Source organism: Candoia aspera, chromosome 1 (genome assembly GCF_035149785.1).
Source record: "Candoia aspera isolate rCanAsp1 chromosome 1, rCanAsp1.hap2, whole genome shotgun sequence".
NCBI classification, from domain to species: Eukaryota; Metazoa; Chordata; class Lepidosauria; order Squamata; family Boidae; genus Candoia; species Candoia aspera.
In genome coordinates this window covers 44,563,684-44,577,034 of record NC_086153.1, presented here as the reverse complement: position 1 = coordinate 44,577,034, position 13,351 = coordinate 44,563,684, and the positions used below count along the sequence as shown (strand labels likewise).

Below are 13,351 nucleotides of genomic sequence, written 5' to 3'. Positions count from 1 at the left end.
AGTTATGTTCCTGTAAAAAGGAAAAAGAAAGGTTATGGAGGACTTTACCTTAACCTAAGTAATCTTTTATTCACTCAGTTGGATATTTGACAGAACTTTAATGAAGGATCGCTCTTGAATTTGGCAGATATTATTCTAGGAAAATCATCGCAATGGAGATGGAATTGATTATCTGTGGAAGACATTTTCACCACTTCAATCTTCTGCAGTTTGCCTCTAATCTCCATCACCCATACTCAGGAACGCATTTCATATTCAGCTCTCATCTGGCTCCAGTCCTGAGTCAAATGTTAACAGTGACTGCTGTTCAGGCAGTTCGTGCCTGTGTTTGATGTGCATCATGCCATTGAACAGTTCTGTACATGGGACACACAACAGTGCTGTTCCGTTATAGCTGTTTCAGGTAATCCATTTCGCTGCTTAGAATGCCCTCTGTTGCAGCTACATGCATAGATGAAGCTATTCATTTGTAATGACTCATGGAAATGTTGACTTTCCTACATAGCCTGCCTTTAAGATGGTTGGCTTCTCTATGTGGATGTCAGTGACACAGAGTAGAGATTATAAACTCTCTCCTTTTATAATCAGATGCTTGGTCATCTGAAATGACCTTTTAAAACAATAACGTTCACTCCATTTATGGGTCAGATTTTGATCATGACTGATACAGAAATTTCATGCCTCACCGTCCCTTCAGTTCTCTGAGATGTAGCTTTTCTTGACTGGGGAACTGTAATGGTTGCCTACTCCAAAATACTCAGTCTCACAAGCCAGAGCTTCAAGATATCTGATTTATTATAAGAATAGTGTGCAAATACAGAGAAAGCTGAGAATGAGCAAAAGCGCGCGAAATACAAACTAAAACCCTTGCTTTCAAACCAGTCCCGCCCTTACCCCCTCTTAGCAACCACCCCCCCCCCCAGGTGCTAGCAACCGTTACCCATGTCGGCCTGAGAAAGTAACCTTGAACAGAGTTACAAACCCAAACATACATTCCTAAGCAGCAAAATAAAACAACGTGAAACGGAAAAATACCAATAAGCTTGCAAGCCTGCAATACACGGATCAGAGGCATGACATGTGAAACGTTACAATGTTAACAGAACGCTGAAACGGTGAACATGACATATCGCCCCCCCCCCCCCAAAAAAATGCTAAGGAGCTGGCTTGGCCGGATAGGCAGCATGAAATCTAGCAACAAGGTCCGGAGGGCGGACATCATGAGCGGCAACCCACTCAGGATGTGGAAAATGCTTCCAACGAATGAGATATTGTAAGGTAGACCGCTGGCGACGAGAATCAAGTACCTCCTTGACCTCAAAGTGTTGTTGGCTATCAATCATAACGGGTGGGGGAAGCGATGGTTGAGGATGCCATCGGTCGGACAGGAGAAACGGCTTGAGTAAGCTGCAATGAAAAACAGGATGCAAACGTTTAAGATTATGTGGCAGATCCAATTTAAAGGTCACAGGGTTTATTTGTGCAACAATAGGAAAAGGACCCACAAATTTAGGACCAAGTTTCTTAGACAGTTGTGGTGATTTGATGAACTTTGTGGAAAGATAGACTTTATCCCCCACTTTAAATGTAGGCTGCGGGGAGCGCTTTGCATCTGCATGTTTTTTATAAGAGGATTGGGCATGTTGCAGTGCTTGTTGGATTTTCTGCCAAGAGTCTGTCAGAGTCTGTGCCCAATCGGTTAGAGATGAAGGCAGAGATTGCGGGTGCGGGAGTTCCTGTATCGGGACGAAATCACGGCCGAACACAGTTTTAAAAGGAACTTGGCCAGTGCTTTGATGTACGGCGTTGTTATAAGCAACTTCAGCAAAGGGAAGAAGATCCACCCAGTTGTCTTGTTGATAATTAACAAACGCACATAGATATTGTTCCAATGTGGAATTAACAGCCTCAGTAGATCCATCTGTCTCAGGACGCCACGCCGTAGAGAGGGCTTGTTTGGTACCAACCAGTTTCATAAATGCGCGCCAAAATCGTGACGTAAATTGTGAGCCCCTGTCACTCACCAAACGGGAGGGGCTCCCGTGAAGGCGGTACACGTGTACGAGAAATAGGTGGGCCAGCTGCTGCGCGGTGGGAATGGAAGTGCAGGGGATGAAATGCGCTTGTTTGGAGAAGAAGTCTTTGACTACCCAAATCACTGTTTTACGTTGACTGGGGGGTAGATCAACTATAAAGTCCATGGAGATTTCCTGCCAAGGATAGGAAGGGTTAGCCACAGGTTGCAGAAAGCCTTGGGGTTTTCCAGCCTTGCGCTTAGTCGCCGCACAAACAGGACAAGCAGCTACGTAAGCTTTAATATCCCTCAGGAGAGCTGGCCACCAAAACTGACGTCTGATGAGATGGAGGGTCTTAAGGTACCCAAAATGGCCAGCCAGTTTATCATCATGACAGCGCACCAGGATCGTCTTTCGTAAAGCCTCAGGTACATAAAGACGATCATTCTTCCAGGCAAATGCCCCATCAAAAGTAACAGCATCTAAGTTTGCCTGCAACCAAGTATCAGATTTCAGGTGGAGAAGAAACTGTTGTTGCAAATCTGACGGAATTGGCAAACGGCCCGGACTGGAAGGAGGAGGAGTGGCTGGCCGTTGAGCTGGTTGGGTGCGCGTCTGACTGCGCGTCACCGCCGCAAAGCCCAATTGCTTTTCAGTCCACACAGTACCCTGAACGATTGGCACAGGGCCAGCATCTTGGGGTCTGCGGGATAAGGCGTCTGCCAAAAAGTTTTTCCTCCCCGGAATGAATTTAAGAGAGAAATCAAAGCGGCTAAAAAATTCAGCCCATCTAAGTTGTTTAGGGCTGAGTTTTCGACTAGTGCTCAATGCCTCAAGGTTTTTATGGTCAGTCCAAACTTCAAAAGGGTAGGAAGCCCCCTCTAATAAGTGGCGCCATGTTTCCAAGGCTGCTTTTACAGCAAACACCTCTTTTTCCCAAACATGCCACCTTCTCTCTGTTTCCGTGAACTTGCGAGATAAATATGCACAGGGTTTCAAACTGCCCGAGTGGTCGGCTTGGAGCAGAAGGGCTCCGATAGAGAAGTCGGAGGCATCGACCTGCACCACAAACGGTTTAGTCGGGTCGGGATGCTTTAGGATGGGTTCAGTTGTAAATAGCTGTTTGAGCGCGTCAAACGCCTGTTGGCAGGCTGGGGTCCATTTAAGTAGTGCGCCTGGATTTTTTGAACGCCGCGTATCCCCATGAGCTTTAGTCTTTAGTAAGTCAGTGAGGGGGAGGGCAATTTCTGCAAAATTTTGGGCAAATGCCCGATAGAAATTGGCGAAGCCAAGGAAACTTTGTAATTGGCGTCGCGTGCGTGGGGGTTCCCATGCGACAATGGCTTCAATTTTAGCAGGGTCCATTTCAATGCCCCCTTCTGAAATCCTGTAGCCCAGGTAATCAATTTCCGACTGATGAAAAGCACATTTTGACAGTTTAGCATACAACTCAGTCTTTCTCAGTTTAGCGAGCACTTGACGCACCAACTTTTCTCTATCCCAGTTCCCAACCACAAGATCTTGGAGACTGGTCTACAACCAAAGGACCCAGGGTAGACCTTTTAACAAACAGTCTAACCATTGCCTCTTTTAAGCAAGGAGACTTCCTTCTGTCCCTCAGTGAGGCATTAATAACATAAATTATCAATATTTTAATAATTCCCATGCATGATGAAATCAGCTACATTGAGCAAAGGTCCAAAGGATAAATGATGAACCATGCTGCCCCAAGCAGCTTATCCATATCTTCAGAACTTCAAAGCATCCCCTTATCTGACTCTGCAGTCCAGGTCAGCCTAGCTATGAAAAAAAAAAAAAATTATCAGCAGATACCTGTGTAAAAGCATCACAGACAAAGTTTCTGGGAACAAACTTAAATTGGAAGGACTTAAATTAAATCCTAACAACCTGGGAAAGCTCTGCTGGATATGAACTTGCCAATGCAATATATGCAGAATAAATTGTTTCTTTCTTGCACGTGTTGCCATAAAATAGGCCTTCAAATGAGCTCTTTGCTATGTTACTGAATTTATTATTATTTGCATTCCAGTCATCTACCTTGCTGCTTCTATAGTTTTCTGTAAATGTTGTAGATTGAAAAGGATAACCAAGAAGAGTTCCCTGTTCCAGGTATCCAACAGGACATCAACTGTATTGGTCTGGTCCATGAAATGATGCTCTGTTAATTAAGTGCAGCTATGTACTTTCTCTGGACATAATAGATATATCATGTCCCATTATTTTAAAGTACATTATTTATTATAACTGTGAAGGACATCTGAATAATCTGATGCTGTTTGGCTTCTTTGTACTGCTAATACTGTCTTTGGAGTTTTCCATTTACATATCAAATACATAACAAGATGTGGTCAGCCAATTCATAGATTTTTCCATGTAGATTAATAAAGGCAGGATAGAAAATAAATAAATAAATAGTTGAAAACCAACCATGTTTTATACTATACTGAGAAAAGGTTTGTTCCTGAAAAATGAAGGGGAAAAAATGCATTAGAACTGTTGTTCCAAATGGTGTTTTGTTGATTCAAACAAATCTTGAAAAGACAGTTTTTACTTAAATTCTGCCCACATGCAGTTGACTAATAAATTGCCATGTAATAATACTAATTGTAAAGTTTTTTTAAAAAATATGTTCTGTCAAAACTGATCTTCAGTGCAATAAAACTCAATTTAAAATTCAGATGAGTATTTTGAAAACTGTTTCAAATTATTTTCTTACTGTATTTGTTTAGGTCAGCCTGTTCTCCGTGAAGCTATCTCTTTGTCCTGCATCACCAATGGAAGCGCAGGAAACAGAAAAAATAATCGTAGTCCCTCCATCCCTATTGCTGGGAAAAAAACCCTCTCATCTGCTGCTAAAAGGTATACCTTAGACTGTCTTTTTCAGTGGAATACATTGACATGAGCTATTAAACAGATGATCTGGTAAACAGGCTAATTCAAAAATCTGCCACCACTTTTCGCTTTTTAATCTCTCTCTCCCACCCATCCCAGTTTTCTTTTTGTTTAATTTGGGGGCCTAGGAGATGGTACTGTATATTCTGTACAGGTAGTCCTCGAGTTATGACCATTCATTCAGCGACCATTCAAAGTTACGGCAGCGCTGAACAAATGGTACTTAATGCCCAGTCTCCAAAGTCATGGCTGTTGCAGTGCCCTGTTGGTCACGTGATCAAAATTTGGGCACTTGGTAGCCCGCTCACACTTAACAGTGCGGGGGTACTTCAACTCCCCCCACCTGCCTATCTCCCCCCATCTCAGTCCCAGCCAGCCACCATTGCCCCCAGGCCTCTACTTTAGCCCCAGGCCCCAGCTGCTGCCCAGGAGTGCCACCTTAAGCCCTGCCTTGTGGCCAGCCACCCCAGTGCCACAGTGCAAAGCCTCCTACCCCTGTCACCCTGCACTCCACAGGCCCTGCTGCGCCCAGCTGACCTTAGCTGTCTTCCTCCCACTGCTGGTGAGGCCCTATACGAGGCAGCTGCTGGCTGCAGAGGCGTTCTTCCCAAGGCCACTTGCACTGTTCTCCAAATAGTGAGCCCTGTTCTTGCAGTGGTTTGGAAGGCCTCAGAAGCTTTCCAAAGGTTTCCAAAGCATTGTGAGAGTGGGCATGCCTTTATATTGAAAGGTGGGATTCTGTCATCTGTTAAGGTGGGTGCATGTTGGTATAACCCAGTAATTGGAGGAAAAAATGGTTTGTGGCTTACTACAGTGTATCTCATAATGAAGAAGAGTTAACCAGGTGCCCTGGATACTTTGAGTCTGTTGGCTGTTGCTGTACAAATTTAAGGCTACTTAAATTATTGTGTATTTATTGTTTTATATTGTAAACTTCCCAGAGTTCCTCCACTCGGAGGAGATGGGTGGTGACAAATTTGACAAACAAACAAACAAACGAACACATACATACATACATACATACTGTTCTGTAAAGTAGGATATATTTTCCCCACTTCTATCAGTTTTCTTTTATGTTCCAGGAAGATTCTTGGAGGAGATTTTTTATTCAAGACACCAAAAAATAAGATGTAAGACTTTAGCATTCTTAGGGATTTTCCATCTGGTAAATTATCTGTGAATGATTTCCATCTCCATATAAATAGTGAGTGTAGTGTCAACTTAATTTCCTTGTCAAAACATGGAATAATGTTAATTTAAACAGTGAAGTAACATTTTAAGAAACAATTCCAAAGTAAGAAGATATGGTTATATAATTCTAGTCAATTTACCTTTTTTTGGTCGTATTTATAGATAAGAAAAATCAAAATTAGGAAGTTAAATTTAGAGTGAAAAATTGAATGATTTATGTATGTGTGTTTTAATTTCAAATAACTTATGTAAAGTTTAAAAATGTTTTTCATTTATCACATTAATATTCTGCCTTACCTCCTACGATCCAAGGATAAAAATAGTCTCCCCATATTTATATATCTGAATGAGACAGAGTAAGCTATGTAAAAAGTAAAGTTGAAGGAAACAAACACGAAGGAAGATATGGTATGGGAAAACAGTAGTATGAAGGTATATGAAAGAAGGAGAAATTTGTACAAATGAGCTGTACATTGGTGCTGTGTTCTTATTGCTTAATTGGGGGCAGACTCTCATTCCATTCCATTTCTGCTTTGGACTGTAAATTTAGCTTTGAATTGTCTGCCTGAAAATAGCTGCATGAGATAGTTCTGCATTCATTTTTCGTTCTTATTTATCAGATTTCTAAGACTGCCTCACTCCATAAGTTTCTGTATAATGTTATAGAAATTCAAAACAATATACAAACATACAACACACAAATAAAAATATACAACTATATAGTATTGTATACAGGTATTCCTTAGTTAACAACCACAATTGGGACTGGCAAGTCTGTCGCTAAGCAACATGGTTGTTAAGCAAAATATCATGTGACTGTGCTGGACTTACAGTGTCAGTTCCACTGTGGCCGTTAAGTGAATCACGGACATTAAGTGAGACATCACGTGACCATGACTTGCCATTTTGCTACTGGCTTCTTCATTGACTTTGCTTGTTGGAAGCTGGCTGTGAAGCTCGCAAATGGTGATCACATGACCGTGGGATGCTTGACGGTTGTAAATGTGTGCCAGTTGTAAAGCGCTTGGATAGGTGATCACATGACCATGGGGATGCTGCAGTGGTCATAGGTTTGAGGACCAATCATCATAAAGTTAGTTTTTCAGCATTGTCATAATTTTGAATGGTCGCTAAACAGAGCAGTCATTAACTGAGGACTACCTGTAGTTGTATATATTAAAGAAAAATAAGAATATTTATTTGTGTTCAGTTTGTGTGTTTTCATGGGGAATCAGGCTCTCAATAGCTCCTAGTCTTGATGGCCGTTTATTTCTTACAGAACAGCAGAATGTAAACCATAAATACCATTTGCTAGAGAACAACAGTGGAAGGCTATCAAGCTCATTTCCATATTTGTGTGTTTTCTGAATGCATCTGTGGCTATTCTTGAACATAGGATGCTGAACTAGATGGGCCATTAACTTCATTCAACAGGACTGTTTATTTAAAATTACAATTCTCAGGCATATAGCTATTTGATTTTAGAAAAGAAGCAGAGCTAGATAGTGAGATTTCATAAGTTCTCAGTCCACTGGGAATATGTTTTTCATTGCTGATGTGTAAGCTAATAGCATAATTTTTATCTCAGTCTTTTCTGATTTAGTACCTACTGGAGGAACTGTACAGCACAGGGATGGGCAATAAGTAATCCTCCAGTTATTATAAGGATTGAGATCCTGTTAGTCTTAGCCAGCTTGTTCAGTTATGTCAATGATAAGAAGTTCTTTTCAGCAACATATGGAGAACCTTAGGTTGTCTAACCCTAAATAGAAGATAGAAAAAAATGCCAGGGTTTTGTTTTCTTCCAAGCTTCATAATTTCAAAGAAGTGTCTATGCAGTTTAAGATGGTGCCATAAAATGCTTTTTCTCCAAAAGTCAACAATCCTAGTTCATTGACATGGTGTAAAATAATCAGGTTTGGTATATATTCATTTAAGAGAAATTATTCTACAGTTGTGCTAATTGTAGAATAGTAAATAAAAAGCCCAGGAGTATTATTTGTAGTGAAGTCATTGTTTATATACCACTCCATTTCTTAACACCCTAAGTGTCTATCAAATGTATCCACATCTAGGACAACAAAGAAGCTAGGATGTAAAAAGAAAACTAAACAAATTAGATAAATATTGTGAAAGCACGTAGTACCTGCAAGAAAATGCTGCTAATACAGCTATCATAATAATATTCATGTATTTTATATTGGTAAAATATTTTCTGATGTATTGCCTTAAGATTGACTATAGAAATGCTGAAAGTTAACTCCAGAGCTATAATTTTACAAAATGTGAACTCAAACCTTGTTTAAAAATAGGTACAATGAAGTAGTTTTTAAAGCAAATATTCAGGTTTTTTTGCAATATGTTATTTGTAGTTTGTTTTTTGAATGTTGATGGGAAAAAATATAGCATATGATAACCTATGTGATGTAGGGAGGGACAGGGTGCTGATGAATTCCATGGATCAGGTAATGTATTCACTAAATTCTTAGACCAAGTATCCATCTTGTTTAATAGGTATATTAAAGTTCTTAATGCAAAAGCTGGATGAAGAAAATTATTCAAATATCTGGTTCTTCCATAATTAACCTGATTAACTTTTAATGGCTTTTCCCTCTTCGTTTACTTTAAAAAAAATTATATTTATATATATATATACAGTCTATATACACCTTTTTTATACTTTGTTTTGCAGCGGTACAGAAAAAAAGAAGGAAAAACATCAAGGACAAACAGAGAAAAAAGAGGACCCTCATTCTAGTGATCAAAACCCACAATCTCAAGCATCACCTTCACCTTCTCCCCAGCCCTCCGCACAGATTCTCCCAACACACAGGCAGACCCCAGAAGTCAAGAGCTCTGCTCCAGGCAAAAGGTTTCCTAAGTACCCAAATACAGAGCTAGGAAGCGACTGCAGTGATACTAACGTTATGCTTTGCTTCCCATTAAAAGCATGTATATGTCTTTTAAGATCTTTTCTCAAAAGATTTCCATCCTTCTTTTGAACTCCTTTTGGAGTTCATACTACTTCTTGTTGGAGGGTAACAGTTCTCCACTGAGCCACTTTTCCCCCAGTAAATGTTTATTAGAAGCATTTAAAATGATGGTCAATTTAAAATAGCACTGTAAAATACAAAGCAAGAACAAAATACTTAAAAGAAGCCAAATATTATTAAGAGCTGTCAAAGCTTAATAAAATTGTTTAGCTTTTATTGCCTGTCTGAAACTCTACAGTGATAGTCAATCTGATCTCCCTTCAGTGTCAATTATGTAAGGTGTGGGGTAGTGGTCAAGGTGTTGGACTAGAAGTCCACTTAAAGGGTGACTTTGGTGCAGTCATTGTCAGCCCAATCTACCTCACAGGGTTATTGTTGCTGTGAGGTAAAATGGGAAAAGCATTATGTGAGCCCCTGAAGGACAGGCAGAATATAAATCTAACAAATAAAGGCTAAGTAAGTAAGTAAATAAATAAATGAGGCTTGTTACTATAGAACAGTTACTGGCTAAGAAGGGCTGCCCTGAAATAACATCAGCCAAAGGAGAAAAGCCTTCTGAAGGCAGGAGAGAAGGCTAAATGTGGTAGCAAGGACTGTTCGTTTAAACATCAACTATGCATTCTGGCTTGTGCCAACCAGAGCACCCCATGCATTTTCCTGGAAACAAAGGAAAGACAAATTTAAATAGAGTATGAGTGATCTCACTGTCCATATCTACAGTTTCTATATAGGATCCTCAGTGACGATTCTCAGTCACCCAGGTCGAATTGTCTGTAGGGTTGAGTCATGGCAACTGGATTTCTTTCTTTTCGGTTGAAACGTTCCGCTGCTTGTCCAAGCAGCTTCTCTAGGATCCTCAGTGCATTTCGTAGCTCAATGAGCATAATGTATTCAGCTGTTTGGATGAATACATTCTAATAGCCCTCAATTCTTCTCAGTAGTAGTATAACACTTTTTGGCACATTGTTTCTTAGGTTGCTGTTCAGTGTGTTGGGTGGTTTGCAGTGCCTCCCTTTTCTGCTGGGTGCTTTGCATTATCATCTTTGGCTTTGGTGCCAGGTTAGGAAACTGTTTTCCATCATGTCTGACTACCTACTCTGGCTGTTAGTCTGCAGGGAATTGAGAAGAGGTCTTTCCAATCTCCTAGCACCATTTAACTATAGATACCAAAGACTGGAGTTGTGACATTCTGCATGCAAAGCAGTAGCTGTAGGACCTTCTCTGATTTAGGGTAGAGGAGAAAAATAGGCAGCAAAATTTCCCAGGCATTCTGGTTCCAAAATGTCCACATCTTTGAATAAAATCAAAAAAAGAATCACCATGAAAACTCTGAGCTCTTTGAAGCAAAAGTAGCAGCCCTGAGGCTTGTTTCTGAAATGATCTAAATACAGTTACCCTATTACATTTTGCCATTAAAAACAGAGAGCATACAACCTTCTAGGTAGGTCAGAAGAAGTAAAGCATATCTTCAGATTATTTTGCATATTAGTACTGTATAATCCCAAAGCGGGATCCAGTTAATTTGGAAAAATTGAATAAATTATTCTGTCCTAACAGTGTATGGCAGGCAATGGTTCTCCATGATCTCAGTCAGAGGCTTCTAAAGATCATTTCTACCTGATTTTATCAGAGAGGCTGAAGATGTAAAGCACATAGTCTGTCACTGAGACCTTGGCAGGTAGCAGCTCTTAAATATCTGACTCAGGCTGAAATCTCTTGTGCAGATTTTTTCCCTCCCAAATACATTAGCAGCAGAATTCTTTTTAATTGTTAGCCGCCAAGAGTCATGTATATGAGATGGATGGCCATATAAATTTATCAAGTAAATAAATAAGTAAATAAAATGGCATTATGCATCAAAATCAAAATGGCCTTTTAAAAGTATATTTTTGAAATGTAGCTGAGGGGTGGGCAACATGTTATCCCTCAGAAGATTATAGCTTCCCAACAGCTTAGCCAAGCTAATCAGGGATTGCAGAATTTTTCCTCCAGAGCATTTGTAGGATATAGGCTACCTATCCCAAGGTATGGGCTAGTTGCATATTACGTTCAGCTTAAGTTTCATTGTAATCAAACAGAAATATTCATGATTAATTTTACTATATTAATTTCACTGAAACTCTAGTACAGCTAACTTACTTTGGATTCAGCCCCATATATTTTAATCATTGTTGGACACAAACATTCAGAGATATTGTTGCAAAAGGGGAGGAATCTAATACTATTGTTTAAAGCTGCTTCAAATTGTTGAAACATGAGTTTCATGTTCCTATTCCTATTCCTGTAAAATAGAAAATACGCCTTGGATCCTTAGATCAGCAAGCCATGTTTCACTCACACAGCTGTTTTTTGCTGACCCTTCTGTCCTAAGTACAGCTATTGAAAGAAAGGTGAAAGGTCCCCTGTGCAAGCACCGAGTCATGTCTGAACCTTTGGGGGGACGCCGCTTTCGCATCGTCTTCTTGGCAGACTATAGAGTGGGGTGGTTTGCCATGGCCTCCCCCAGTCGTCACCTTCCCCAGCAAGCTGGGTGCTCATTTTACTGACCTTGGAAGGATGGAGGGCTGAGTTGACCATTCCATTAAATAATCATTTACGGTCTAGTGACCTTCCACTGCCTAAGATGGGTAGCAGATTGAAGGCTGTAAAGAGCAAAAAATTTGTAAGCAAATATGTCGTTTGCTTCTGCAAGAGCACTTTGAATCAGAGATTAAATCTAAACTTTCACATATGTCACTCATGTATTTTTTTTTCTGCATGTTCCCATCTACTGGAAAGCTGTACCTGGTTAGTTTTCCAGTACTTGGAGACACAGCAGATGTTTTCCATGAAGCAAAATCATGATGTTTAACGCAGCTCTAACCAATGCATGCTTAACAGTTTCTCATGAACTCTGTTATCCTGCACAAATTTAGCTTTAATGCGGAATTTGGTCCCTTCTGTCTGGTATCTTGCTGTACAAGGTATTTGTTTCTGGGATCTGCATGTTAATTTGTGACTGTCTGTGCAAAAGAGAAACTCTGTGCTCTCATTTTTTCCTAATGTTTGACTTCATAACGTTTGTCACTTTCTCTTTTCCTTTTAGCTTTTGAAGTTCGTGTGGAAATTAACTTACTGTTGCACAAATAGTCTTTTAAAAATAGTTTTAACTGGATGCATTGCAAGGCAGTTAATTGGGCAACTGTAGGAACTGTGAGGTACTCTAATTTTCAACCTCATTTGTAGCTGTCTTCTTGCTAAACCAAGCAAAAATAGAACCAAGTTTTCAAAAACTGTTAATTGTTAACTATAATGATTAATATCTAGACAAAAGGCTTATTACGTTTAGTATGTCATGCTTAATATTTGTGTGAATTCCAGAGTATGGGACTCAGTGTTTCATGTAGAATATTGCAAGAGCTTTCTTAAAGAGTTACAATACTGCAGATTGTGAGCCGCTGATCTATATTCAAAAATATCCTAATGAGATGCAATTTTAGTTCAACCATTAGTTTAATTAGTCACTGGCTTCATTCAGAATTTTTGTAGTATCAGGCTACCTTGATATTTGGCTCATAGATCCCATAGACATTCAGAACACATACTTAGTTATTCTCTGAGGCAAATGGATTTTTCTTTTCTTTTACAGGTACTCCTCAACTTAAACCACAATTGGGACTGGAACTTCTGTCACAAAGCAATGCAGTCATTAGGAGAAACATCACATGACTGCATCGCTTAGTGATGGCAGTCCAGATTGCAAGTTGCAAGCCCCAGGCTCTGCCAGATGGGGGAGGGAGTAATGAGGTGTGTGTGGGGGAGGTTGGTGCAGATGCGTGGGGGTGCAGTGCGGGTGGGTACACGAGGGCCCCAGAACCGCTTGGATTTTCATCTCCAGAGTTAAGAGGGTTCTGAAACCTCTCCACTCTGTGGCTGAAAATCCTCTGTGGCTGAAAATCCTGCTTGGATTTTAGCACGGAGCTGTTTCAGCCATCCTCCAGATATTTTGGCATGGAACCTTTTCAGCCAGCCCCCAGGGACAAGAGGGAGCACTGGGAAGAAGGGGGGGGGGGGAAATGGCTGCTTTCAGATTTTTTTCTTTCTTCCCATCATGAAGCCAACTCATGAGCATCTCACACATCTCCTCGGCTCCTCCTGTTATGATAAGGAAGTCCCTGTTCACTTTACGACAGTGTCAAGTTGAAAGGTCTTTTTAGAGGAACATCCAATAAGGGTGATTTCCAGAGTTGAAATAAAGTT

The 13,351-nt window shown here is 40.3% G+C and overlaps 1 protein-coding gene across 2 annotated transcripts in view; it reads left to right on the top strand.

Moving 5' to 3' along the window:
- The window catches only part of EML4 (EMAP like 4), a 173,250-nt gene that overhangs the window by 102,807 nt on the left and 57,092 nt on the right, over nucleotides 1-13,351 (top strand). The window contains exons 3-4 of one of the 2 annotated variants that reach the window (XM_063302940.1): nucleotides 4,766-4,895; nucleotides 8,812-8,991. In XM_063302940.1, coding sequence (XP_063159010.1) covers nucleotides 4,766-4,895; nucleotides 8,812-8,991 — 310 coding nt within the window. The remainder of the gene's footprint in view (nucleotides 1-4,765; nucleotides 4,896-8,811; nucleotides 8,992-13,351) is intronic. The other variant, XM_063302946.1, reaches the window with a different exon arrangement.